This window comes from Sebastes umbrosus, chromosome 11 (genome assembly GCF_015220745.1).
Source record: "Sebastes umbrosus isolate fSebUmb1 chromosome 11, fSebUmb1.pri, whole genome shotgun sequence".
Classification (NCBI taxonomy): Eukaryota; Metazoa; Chordata; class Actinopteri; order Perciformes; family Sebastidae; genus Sebastes; species Sebastes umbrosus.
In genome coordinates this window covers 18,115,751-18,129,164 of record NC_051279.1, presented here as the reverse complement: position 1 = coordinate 18,129,164, position 13,414 = coordinate 18,115,751, and the positions used below count along the sequence as shown (strand labels likewise).

Below are 13,414 nucleotides of genomic sequence, written 5' to 3'. Positions count from 1 at the left end.
AATAAAAATAAAAATAAATTTAGGTAGGAAGGGCCTTTAAACAAATATTTACATGAAACAGGTTCCAGACGCTCTTCATTACCTGCCCCGATACAGTAGGTGGCGGTATGAGCCGTTCACGTCGGTTTACACACAGTCATATAGTAAGGAAGAAGAAGAAGATCGGTCGTTTCTAGAAGGTAACCCCCAAGCAAGCACCCAACTGGATTATGCACACACTGTGATAAACCGGAAACTGTCAAGCATGTACTTATAGAGTGCGACACATATGACAAAGAAAGAAGGGAATTGGTATCAGGAGTAGATGATGGAAATATTACAATCTGCTAGGAAAGACATCCAAGGTACACAATCTTCTAATTAATTACTTAAGGGCAACATGAATAATGGAGAGAATTTAATTATTATTAGTATTATTATTGTTATTATTATTATTAATAATCATTATTATTTTTTATTGTTTTATTTTATTTTATTTATTTATTTCTCCTGCTCCACACTCCAGGCCAGTAGGTGGCGGTAATGCACCAAATCGTTGTTTGCGAACCGCCAATAAACCTTAAAGAAGAAGAAGGTAACCCCCAAATTGCGAAACTCCACATCCGCTTAGAGACCGGAGCGACACGAAGCTAAACTCGACTGAGCCAAACCGACCTGTCACTATTCTCTGTTTTGTACGAGAATCCGTGCTTTGCCAATTGTGTAAGTGTTGTCGTTGGTTAGGTGCTGCTGTGTTATCTTAAAGAATAACGTTATTCATTGTTTTAGGTCAGTGTTGGTCGTCTCATTAGTTAACAGTGAAGCTAGAGGCCTAGCTAGCTTAGCATAGCTATCGATAGCTAAAATGATGATGATAATGTTCGACACCTTCTTAGCTGACGAAGTAGCCACGTTACAGAAGTCTAACGTCATGTATGTTTAGTCGCTAGTTCGTTTTAGATTAAATGCTGGCGTTATTCTATAGGATTGCTGCGTGTCTTCGGTTATAAGGCCTGGTGGTCTTTATCCGTGTTTGGTAGCCTTGGTAACGTTGACGTAAGTTAGTGACGTTAGTAAGCTGGGTGCCGCTTTTCTTCAGTGAATCTGTAATTGAATGCCCTCATATTGGATTTTACTACTTGGATGACCAACTAGATAACGTTAGCTGTAAGAGCTAACGCTAGCTACTCTGAGGTTGTGATTTAGTGATGGGAATTCCGGCTCATTTTAGTGAGCCAGATCATTTGACTCAGCTCACCAAGAAGATCCGGCTCTTTCGGCTCCTAAACGGCTCTTCCGTTTACCACTTCTGCCTTTTACAATTCAGCCAAATTTAGCACTGTTTTAACCTATGATTAGTAGTTGTGCACATATATCACTTAACCTTATATACCTTATTATAATTTCCGGAATACCATCATTTTACATGCTGCTTTGTTTGCTTTGACTGTCACTCATCTTGTCTGCTATTCGCGCACCGCACTCCTCTTTCTTTCTCTCCTCCTCTCCCTCCTGCTCTGTGCCTGTAGACTGTCTGCGCGCCGCGCACCCCTGCCCCTCCCTGCTTGATGGTATGATCCTTGTCTGTCATCACCTGGACGTCAATAACATAACATTCAGTCACAGTCAGCGCATGGAGTGCCCGCGGCACGGAGAAAATTGTCCTATCATTCTGCCTTGAATTAATTAAAAAAAAATAAAACGCGCTCGGACGGGAGCCGGCTCTTATCGTTCACTTAAAAGAGCCGGCTCAAAGAGCCGACTCGTTCGCTACCGACACATCACTATTGTGATGCCAGTGGCGACGGTTCCTTAATAAAGTTCGTATTGCGTTTACAACACAACAATGGGTGATATTAGTTGGTTTTGTGTCATTCCAGGGAGCATTTGGCAGAGATTTAAGTCAGTCCTCTGGTGCACTATGGTGTGGTGTCTGATAGCTATGTGTAGCCATGTTATAGCCTGAAAATTAAGCTGAATTGCTGTTTGATTTCATTTAATTTATTGTGGGCTTTGGTTCAGAGGTCTGGAATCAAGCAGCTAGCCATATCTGTGGTCACTGAAATCTGTGACCACTGAAATCTGTAACCGCAGAGAGGCAGCAACACATGAGGTCACCATTTCTGACAGCTGTTGTCAGAAAGTGTGACCCCCACAGTACCTGTGTAATAAAAGAGGCAAATATGTGACAGTAAAAACAGAAATTAATTTTAATATTTTTCTTTAAATATATATTCATAAAAGTCTAAAAGAACAGCAAAAGATAGGTACAGTGGGGTCACATTTTCTGATGACAGCTGTCAGAAATGGTGTCCTCATGTAATGCTCGCTCTTTGCGGTCACAGATTTTGGTGCAACACAGGCAGGAATCTATTTCATAGTACGCACCAGAACAGAAGAAGAGACGAAACTGCGTTTTTGACAACCTCCGCTAGATGCTGCTGCGGTAGGGCAGCTGCCATTAATGCTTAAATATAAAGTATTTATTTAAATTAAACACTTTGCTACCAAAATCAGTACAGAAAATAACTTGTGATTAAAGCAGGAAAGTTGGTGTGCATTTATCTATAAATAAATATGGGTTATGATTGCAGTATCTGCTGTCCACAGCTGCCTTATACTGTATGAAAAGCTTCTCCTTCAGTTCATGAAATCCCTAAAAAATAAAATTGCGGAGTGATTTGTGAATCCTTCCCGGTGGTGCATTTACATTCTGCAAGTGATGGTCTGACCTTTATTACTTTGCCATACAGCTGCCACATAGCATTGCATTCATGAGCTGTGATGTTTGGAAATTCAACAGGGAATACAAATGATTATGAAACACAAATGTAGAAAAAACTTGTCACAAGTTTGACAGTTGTATTGAATGGTCTACGAAAATAGTTTTGCTGACTTCAGGGTGGAACACAGTTTTGGCTACATGACAGCACTTAAATGCTCTGAAACTCGGATGAGAAGATGATAACACTTTCTGCGGAACAGTAATTATACTCTATCAGTTTGTGCCAGACTGTACGGAGGAGGAAATGTTGCTGAGGTGAGCAGAGCGTGACAGGGAAAGGGCAAGAGGAGAGGACACTGCCACTATTGGATTAACCAGAACGCCAGCCTCTGGAACGAACAGACTGCAGCAGAGGTGTAGATTGCCAAACAATGCAATCCACAACAGTGTTTTTTTTGCCATGAATGGGATATTTTGGAACCACTGTTTGGGGAGTTAAAGCAAGGTGGCAATGCAGTAGATGAACCTTTTATGAGTGAGAAGATATCCTGATTTCAGCACTTTCCTGCAAATATGCAGTAAAGTTGATGGGAGTTGTGCGTCCATTGTAGCAAATATGTTTTGGTCAGAAGCTGGTGCTGATGTAGCGCATGCAAATGCCTTTTGGATATTATGCCATGATAGTGGTGATTTTGTCCTTGCTGCGTAGTAGCTGTATCCCAATTGAAGAACTGCCTTCTTCCAAGTGTGCATTTCCAGACCTAATTTATGATGGATCAACAAGGCTGTCCCCTTCCAAAAGCATTGGAAAAATACTTGTTCCAAGTTCGAACATGGTGTTATTGATCACTTGGCTGAATAAGTGGGACTACCTGGGGGTAAACTTGAAAAACTCGGACCTACAATTGTGATGTGCAACACCTGGATGCAGCATTAATGTTGGGAAAGGATCATAAATGTGAAATAATGGCTATGGTGAGTCCTTTTGTGGGCTGTCACATTCTGGGAGATTACACATGTTCAGTCTATTGCCCTTCAGTGTTTTGAAGGCAACAACTTAATCAGCTGTGAAGTGGCCGTCATCATATTTCATTTGCAAGATGAATATTTGTAAACCAGTTATCCCAGTAGTGGCTTTCAGATAGACTTACATTTTACTGCATTAGTTGAATTATATACGATGAATTTGAATATTTAAGCTATGCTGTGATTGATTAAACGGGTCTGATAATGTTGATATAGGGCAAAAAGGTAAATGATAGTGCCAGATAGATTGTGTTGCTTTGTGTTTTTTGACTTGTTGCCATATTGTACTTTTTAAGCCAGCGTTGGACTGCATTTTTGAATGTACTGGCGAATGGACGAATGGTGTGCCATTGATGATTTCAAAAATATGAGTAATGATGAATTCATGTATGGTAAAGTGATGAGTCTTGCGTGGAACTTGATTGAATATAAAGTGAATACAATTTGTGTTGGAATTGTTCGGGAAGTGGTTTGTAGTTCATGTTTTACTTCATTAGTCTAGCTGCCATTTCAACAAAGGGCAGATGCTTTAAGTTGATATTGTGCGTTGGGACTTAACACTCAGCATGAGCTACAGTATATGTTGAATTGTTTTGTTAACCTCACAAATGTGAATTTCTTCTCGGTTTTAAAAGCGGCTGTTGTGGACATTGATCGTAAATGGTGTCCCTTGTATCTGATGTCCTTTGTCTCACATTGCTATTCCAGATCCCTGGTGTTGTATTGGAATTCCAGGAAATTGACGCTGAGCTAGAGAAGCTCTGTTGGCAATAATGCTATTCTATACCCTTCTGTCTGCAGGTGCTGTTGTTTGTACTTCAGTATGGCGGTCGTCATCCGTTTACTGGGACTAAAAGTCACAGCAGGTTGTGAGGATATTCGCAAGTTCTTCACTGGCCTACATATTCCGGATGGAGGGGTGCACATAATTGGTGGGGAGCGAGGCGAAGCTTTCATTATCTTTGCTTCCGATGAAGATGCAAGAAGAGCCATGGCACGATCAGGAGGTCATATTAAGGGTCTATCTGTTACATTGCTACTAAGTAGTAAAGTAGAGATGCAGAACATGCTTGAAAGAAGTACAGCAAATGTAGAGCAAGATCAAAAGCGACGACTTGAGGAGAATGCAAGACGTGCCAGAAGATCTGTGGACCCTGAGGGAGGCAGGAGATCAGCTAGCAGATCGGATTATACCCCTCCCCCCCAGCACCAGAGGGCTTCAAACACTGATGATGACTTTGTGCATGTGTTTCTAAAAGGAATGCCTTTCTCGGTGACTGAAGAGGAACTCCGTGACTTTTTCAGCGGTTTACTTATTGATGAAATGTTCTTGATGAAAAATGCAAATGGTACAAAAAATGGGAAAGGTCTCGTCAAATTTGCAACAAGAGAGGATGCAAGCGAAGCCCTGAAGAGGGATAGGGAATACATTGGGTCAAGGTACGTGGAGATTACCACAACAACAGCGGACGATTGGCGTCGGGTTACTGGTAAAGTGTCAATGGCTGGCAACATGGATGACAACTTTGGAAGGGAGAGATCACCTATTCGCCATCAGAGGAATCAGCGTCACGTGAGGTCACAATCACCTTTGGTTCAGAGGCCTGTTGCTCCTTCTGATGAAGAGTACTGCGTTTTGATGGAAAATCTGTCCTATACAGTGGACAAAGAAGACATAAAAAGACTATTCCGTAATGCAAAGCTTGAGGATGACCAGATCCTGTACTTAATTGGCAATGATGGGAGAAGAACTAGATCTGCATTTGTGCTGTTCAGGAGTCTGCGTGACTATTGTGAGGCCTTAACTCCTGATAAAAGGGAGTTTTTGAACCGATTGATTTATACCCGGCCGATCTCGAGAGAGAAAATGATCACCCTTCTGGAATCTCAGAGCATGGATGACGGACCTCCTGGAAACTCTGAAATGTCTCCATCTTACCCCAAGGATCCTTATGACTCAGAGAAAATGTGTCTGTTTGTGCGGAGCTTGCCATTTGATGTACGTAAAGTTGAGATCATGGACTTCTTCCTTGGGTTTGATATCACAGAGGACAAGGTGTTTGTGCTGCGTGACCATGAAGGTGCTGGAGTTGGGAAGGCTTTGGTTCTCTTCCGGTCTGAGGCAGAGGCTATGAGTGCACTCTCTCTCAATGGACAAAGGTTTCTTGGGTCAGAAGTCATACTGAAATGCATTTCACGTCTTCAGATGCGGCAGTTGGGTGTTGAGCCACCACTGGTGCAAGAGCCAATTGTGCAAGAGCCGCTGGCAGGAGAGGAGCGATACTCAGGCAGGAGAAGCCAGGCATCCTACTGCCCTGGTGACAATGAGTACCCTGACTTTAGGAATCCTCATGATGGTAATATGCCAATGACTAATTCACAGGCTCACACCTATGAAGGCAGTGATTATGAGCCCTGTGCAGTAGGCCCTTACGCTCCACAAGACCAAGGCAATGGCGGTCGTGGTGGCTTTGGTCCCTCAAGTCGGAATTTTGACAGCCCCACCTGTGTTAAGTTACTTAACTTACCATTCCAAATCAGATGTGAAGAAATCTATGACTTTTGCTATGGATTTCGCATTATCCCTGGATCTGTCTCAGTGCAGTATGACCAGATTGGAAAAGCTAAAGGCACCGCGACTGCACTGTTTGAGTCCCGTCAGGAGGCGTTAACAGCAATTGAGGAACTGAGTGGGAGACCAATAGGTCCAAGAAAGATACAGTTATTACTTGTTTGAAAGTGACCTTGCTTTTCATGGCACCTAACCTGCCCTAGCAGTTTAGTTTGGAAATATACACAATGTTGCTGAAAAAAGTTCATTCAAGGGAAACAATGGCTTTTTTCGATAAGTTCTTGATTTTGACTTTGGATTTTTTATGGCATGGCTTTATATGATTGAGAATACAGTAAATATAACTTCTTTTTTTTAAAATTGTGATTAGGTAATATAGCCTGTTGAATAGCCTGACTATATAATATGGGTTTTGTATGCTATACCCATCTTTAAGTGAAATACTGGATTTTTGGTTCTGAATGATTTTGTTAAATTTAACTTGCAACACAGTGTGGAAAAAAATATGTAAATTGCTTTGATTTATCTATTATGTGGTTGGTGTCAAAAGTGTTATTTTTTATTAAAAAATGCATACCTTTTGAATTGTCTGTTTTTTTCACAGATCTTTCACTTACAGTGTAAACAAATGTTGCTTGCCATGTAAACCTTGTGTATATAAAGTGCAGGATAATAACCAATTAAAAAGAATCAGTTATTGATAACTGTTAAGGTTAGTTTTAATGGTTACCCTTAAGTGGTTTTCTGTATTCATTATAGAGTATTAAGTTGTGATATACAATGTTTGCCTTTTATAAAACCCATCAGTCCAAGAGCAAGACTTGTAAAATGAGATCATCACCAGGATGAGGGACCACAGGGAGTCCTTTAATATGTATTTCAAATATTGATCTCACCCCTTCTCTCAGAATAAAAAAATAAACACAAAATGTGATTTACATCCTCTTGGGTTTCCAGTTAGATGGACTGAACATACATACATGATTATGCCTCATCTTTGGTGTACAGCAGTGAAAAAAAGGTACTGTCACTCAAAAAGAAATTAAATTTAGATGCTCAAAATTCTCCAGTATATCAGTTACTAATGCACTATTTGAGTTTCATTTCAACATTCTCTGAAAGATCTTAGTGCTTGGACTCAAAAGGAACAGGTGCAAAATGCACTCCAGCAAGGTTCTCATCATCCTATCCAAAAGCTATATATATATAAACATAAATACTTTGTAATAACCTGCTGTTGGTGAATATTCTGGTGAATTTTGAATAATTTCCTATTCACCAACTTTGGAACTTTGCAGCATTTCTGACACAATGACATGTTAAAAAAAAAGTTTGATTTATGTCCTTTCCAAGACCGCCTTAATATTTACAATTTGAAATATCAAATAAAAGCCCCAAGTGCGCTGTGTGCTCATTTGAGAAGACTTATTATTTATTCCCTACATAAGATTTATGATTTATTCCTTTACTGACATTAGGGTTGCGTCCGAAATTCCATACTAACATACTATTTAGTACGCTAAACAGTATGTGAGATTTTTTAGTATGTCCGGTAAGCCTTAGTATGAAACCAATAGTACGCGAATTGCATACTATTTTTAGTGAAATATTACAGTATGCAACGCTGGACATTACGGATCCCACATTCAAAAGGGACCTTGTGGACAATCATCTCAGTGCTTTAAGACTAATGAACGGACAACATGCAATGTCTCTCAGAGCTTATGAAGAACTGAAGATATATGATGATGGCCCTTAGAGCTTCTATGGAGGAGAGCAGTCATTATTTATTTATGCATTTCTTTTTTTGTTCCTTTAATTATTTTCTACCCTCTTTTATTTTTGTTATTATATTATTTTTTAATAATTTAAGTTATCTTTCCTATCCAATTGTGCCTTGTATGTTGGAAATATTGAGTTTAGATAACAATGCCTTAATGTTTGTAAATTAATTCTTCAATAAAAAACAAAAACAAAACTACGGATCCCACAATGCAACGCGGCAGTGACGATAACGGACGTTGATGGACAGCTCTCTAACAATCAATAACGCTTCAATTTAACTGTAAGTATAAGATTTCACTTTGCTATGCGTAATATACCTTTGTAAAATGTGAACGACACATATTGAGTATGCAGTACATGGTATGCGATTCCGGACGAAGCCTAGGAGGTTTTCACATACTAATAAATAATGATTTTATTTTGAAGGCCTGTTCCCGGAAGTTATAGTTGTGCCTTGACAACCATGCTACCATGACACCGAGAGGTGAGAGCTGATACATCCATGAGAAAACACGCCGAGGGAACTTTATAGAGCTACAGGTGAATACATTTAACATAACATGTCACTATAAAGTAAAATAACTACGTTAGAGTGCTTTACTTATGAGTCATTAGGCCGGTGTTGCTAGGTAGAATCACAGTTTTGCTGAGTTCAAACTTTTACAGCATTGTCATGGTAGCCGGTCTGCTGTTCTCATGGTTGACCTGGTTCACACAGATGTCTGCCATGAAACACTGTGATGGGCAGCAGGGACTTTCCACCTGTTGTCCAAAAAGTTGCTTCTTTCATTCACAAATTAAGATAGAAAGAGTTTTAGAGAGAGTTTTCGACGACTTGGTGTTCACAGATATTAAATTATGATAAGTTAGCTTACTGTACAGTTAACCTATTTAAGCTAATTATCCATTTTTTGAGTTGCTCACGTTAGCTGTTGTGCTACTCTGAACCTGGGACATCCCAGGTCAGTGCTACATAGATAGATAGATAGATAGATAGAGGGAAATTCAAGTTTCCAGTATCACAGGTCCATAGTGCAAAACATGTTAGAAAAAAGGCAGTAAAAAAGTTAGTATAAAAAAAATAATAATTCTTGCAGAAATCTCAAAATGTCAAAAGTTTTGATACAAAATCACAGCATGGCTTTTTCTATGGTGTCTTAATGTGGTATTTTGGAGGTATTTTTTTTTTTAATCATTTTTGATGAATTCTTAAATGGTAAAAAAATGGTTAAATTTAGCACCAAATCTGTGTAACAAGTGGCAACCCCAAAATTGCTGAAACAACTTATAGATAGATAGATGGATAGATAGATGAAGTTTCCAGTATCAGAGTTCCGTAATGCAAAACATGTTAGTAAAAAGGCAGTAAAAAAGTTAGTTGTACAAAGTACAGAAAAATATACCAGATATAAAAATACAAGGAGATGAAGAAAACTGTTAAAACTGAATATATTGCAGGGTAACAGCTGTGATACATGACTATTAAAAAAGTGAATAAAGTGCAGAAGAGTGTTAAAAGTGATATATAGTGCAGGGTAACTCCAGTAGCTTAGTCTACGAAAGTGCACTGATTTGGAATATATTGCACATAATGCTTGTTTCCTAGTTTTTATTGGCCTATTTCTAAATAACTTAGCTGAGATACTGTCAAATTATGTAAAGATGCTTATGATCTAGCTAATTAATGTTTTTTGCATACCTCTCTGCTATGAATTGGGAAAGATTAGATGACATCTAAATAGTAACCCCTATTCATTTCTCAGACTCATTTGAGTAAAAGAGTTGTAACACTATTCCTGACATGCAGCTGTTGGCTGTGACCCACTACAGGACCCATAATGGTCTGCAAACCCACTTATAAAAAGCACTGATTTGGAATATATTGAAACATTAATGTCTGCTTGTAGTAATGCAGCACTACTCTATAAATGTGATGAGCAAGCTTTGTAGAGTGTAGCAGATTTAAAACATGTCTGAACCTCACTGACACCAGAATGGAGGTATCCAGGAGAAGAATCCTCCAAAAACATCTGGAGCCTGCCAGACCCCTGCGCCGCTGCATCCATGTTGACATTGGTAAGCAAGTCTGCACCAGCTGGCTCAACTTGTAGGAATATCAAAGGTGTTGGTTTGAAATGTATTGTGATCATATCATATGAGAATTGTATCACTTCATTTAGATCCAAAAACAAATGCTGCCACATGTGCCCTGGCAATAATGGAGGAAGGGGATCACGAGGTAAGAAATCCCAAAGAAGACAATATTTCAGGGTTGCAGCTTACAATTATTTCCATTATCAACTATTCTGTTGATTATTTTTTGATTAATCATCTGTAAAATGTAAAAATGAAATAAAAGCAGCAAATCTTCACATTTGGGACCCTGAAACCACGCAATGTTTGGTATATTTGATTGGTAAATGACTCAAACTATTTCATGGATTATCAAAATTGTTGCAGATTAATTTTCTTTCGATCGACTAATCATTTCAGCTCTTCAATATTTTAGTCTCACTGATTCATGCTTCACATTTTTCTCATTAAAATAACTTTATATAAACCATTTGTCTGTTAAGCAATTGATTTAGACAAAGTTAAGTTATCATAAACTATTCTAATGTTCTTCTAATGTTGTGCTTGATAGACAACTATCGGCATAGAGCAGTTCTACAAGATTGTCAACCTCCACAAACAGAAAGAAGGTAAGACACAATGTGTTTTTTAATGACTATATGCATTTCTGCTCATCTGGAAGCTGGATTCTTTCATTATAATGCGTATGTGTTTACCTTAAGCAGAGAGGTTATTTTTCCCCAAATTGTTATTTCCAGTAGTGATTTGACAAACGGTCCATGCACTGACAGAATTACAACTACTTTTTATTTGATTTATTTAATTTAATCTTTATTTTTCCAGGAATATTCCCATTGAGATTCAAAATCTCTTATTCGAGGAAGCCCTGACCAAGATGGCAGCATAAAAAGTTAAAAACATAAAAAAAACATAAGAAATTTCACATAAAAGAAACAAGCAACAGACCTAAAATAAACGACAATTTACATCAAACAATGAATTGGCAGTGTTCAGTAACAAGACATACATTCAGTGGTCAAATAGTCTTTAATCCTGTTTTTATCATTTTCCATGCTTATAAAATACTCTAGTTTAAGGTGACTGCAGCTTACACCAAGATGCCCTTCTTTTGATTTGCCTTATTTGAACTCTTGTAATGTTGATTTTTATATTTTCATAGGCAAAATATCTTACTCAAGAGATTTTTTAATTGGTCTGGCAAGTTGCCCTCAGGCCAGGAAGAAGCCGGAGTTCTTGCCAGAGCACCCCATAGTCCTAATGGAGGCAGTAAGTTGGATGTTGATATTCACATTTTTGGTTGCATCCTCTCTAAATAATAAACTGCGTTGTTTGCATTGAATTATGTTTGTATACTGTCATAACAGAGAGATCTTGGGCACCTAAGGCTTCATGAAATGAGGTGCAATGGGGGAAAAGAAGACATGTGAGTTTAATTTTATAATGTGAACTCTGTGACTTTATCAAAACCTTTTTGATACTCTAGCAAATGAGACAATTTACATTATGATTTGAATTGACTGCATATTAATATTTGAAGGCTAATTCACATTAGTATAAAACTATAGTTATTTTTTTTTTTTTTATGCATATTAGCCCTGACTATCATTGTCTTTACTATCGCTGTTCAGTTCAGTGTGGTATCTTAAAATTAACAGTATAAACATTTTCTGTTTTTAGGGCGGCAGAAAGGCTTCACTAACCTTAAGGAATTTGCACAGGTGTTCACTACCCCCAAAGAGTGTTTGTGTTGTTGTTTTGCTAAATGCTGTTCTTGGTGAATTTTATTTAACTTGTTAAATTTTGAATGTTTATTATTTTTGAACGAGACTGACAAACAGTTTGAGGTGAAGTTGCACTAAGTAATAATACTAAACGCCACTTTATTTGCTTTAAGTATGAGTGTTGCATTTTTTGCTTACATTTTCTGCTGTGTCTGGCGAGAGTGAAGGATTTACATTTTATAAAAATGTTTGAAACATTAGATATTAAGGGCTACTTGTCAGCTCTGGTGGTAATGTTTCGTTTAAAGAAACTGGGGGAGAAAAAAAATGCCATTTAATGTAGACTCATCATATTAGAGTCATAAAACAAACCTTACCTGAAGTGACAGTTGTCATCAGATTCAGCTGTATTAGCTGAGATTACATCAGCATGGTGACTTAACGTGCCTTACTAAACATGTTGACTTCTTCTCTTATAAAGGAACAATTGCGCAACAGTTTTGTGTGTTGATATTTTCTTTCTTGCATGTAATTAAAACTCTACCTGCCCAGCACCAAACGGCTGACAGTTTGTGAGTAGTTGGTGAAGTTTTTCCCTCAGACCGAAACAGAGTTTAAATGAGAGTGAATATATAATATTAAATCCATCGGGTGGATATTAATTGGATTGATCTGTTGGATGTCTTAATAGACATATTCAATCAATTAATCCAGCTTTAACTGTACAGCATTAAACCTTGTATTCTACTTTATATATGAAATTATATGGCATCTCTCAAGTATAAATGAGTAAACATCCTCTAGATTTTTCACATTATAGTCAACATCATCACTATAAGTCAATATTTCCACATGATCAAGCTTTTCCTTTATTTCACCCTTTTCTATGCAGCAAATGAGAGGGAGATAAATCATAAAAAAACATCATAATACAACATTATATCAAACATATTTATTTCATCTTAAGTTTCCTTTGTAGAAAGTCAGCTACATCAATCTAGAACATTCTTGTTTATATATATACAGTATATATAATGAATATAGTAGGGAAATATTCTCTTTTTGAAGTCCACACAAATCACACTTATCATATCCAGCTTGACTAACCATTATACCATTAATATAATATATAATATAAACCATTTACTGACCAACTGTCAGTATTCCATTATTAAACCATGTGTTATAGAAGATAGTCCTATTTTTTTTACCAAATGTCTTTATTGTCCCATAAGAAATACCTGTGGGGTGAAAAGTTATGTTTGTAAGCTAATAACCATGCTGTCAGTGCTTGCCTATGAAAATTTGCTAACTTAATCAGGATTTTATCAACAGAGAAGTCACATTTTATTAGAAACCGGATCAAACAGGAAATTGGGGGAAATATTTCACCTTGTTTAACTTAAGTATTCAATAATCCACTTAATCTTAAATTAATTATTAAGAGTGCTAAAATCTAAAATTTCCTGATCTCCACATTGGTATTTCACAGCACTAATTGTTTTAAATAAT

At 37.7% G+C, this 13,414-nt stretch overlaps 2 protein-coding genes across 2 annotated transcripts; both read left to right on the top strand.

Moving 5' to 3' along the window:
• The first annotated feature begins 559 nt into the window (after positions 1 to 559).
• Positions 560 to 6,887, top strand: rbm12bb (RNA binding motif protein 12Bb). Its single transcript, XM_037784968.1, has 2 exons — positions 560 to 702; positions 4,532 to 6,887. Exon 2 carries the CDS (start codon positions 4,554 to 4,556, stop codon positions 6,465 to 6,467), a length of 1,914 nt encoding a protein of 637 aa, XP_037640896.1. The 5' UTR covers positions 560 to 702; positions 4,532 to 4,553; the 3' UTR covers positions 6,468 to 6,887.
• A 1,442-nt stretch (positions 6,888 to 8,329) lies between these two features.
• gra (granulito) lies at positions 8,330 to 12,456 on the top strand. The gene is made up of 8 exons (XM_037784969.1): positions 8,330 to 8,367; positions 8,514 to 8,627; positions 10,081 to 10,163; positions 10,268 to 10,326; positions 10,732 to 10,789; positions 11,341 to 11,447; positions 11,546 to 11,604; positions 11,859 to 12,456. Exons 3-8 carry the CDS (start codon positions 10,082 to 10,084, stop codon positions 11,878 to 11,880), a joined length of 387 nt encoding a protein of 128 aa, XP_037640897.1. The 5' UTR covers positions 8,330 to 8,367; positions 8,514 to 8,627; position 10,081; the 3' UTR covers positions 11,881 to 12,456.
• Positions 12,457 to 13,414: the final 958 nt, after the last annotated feature.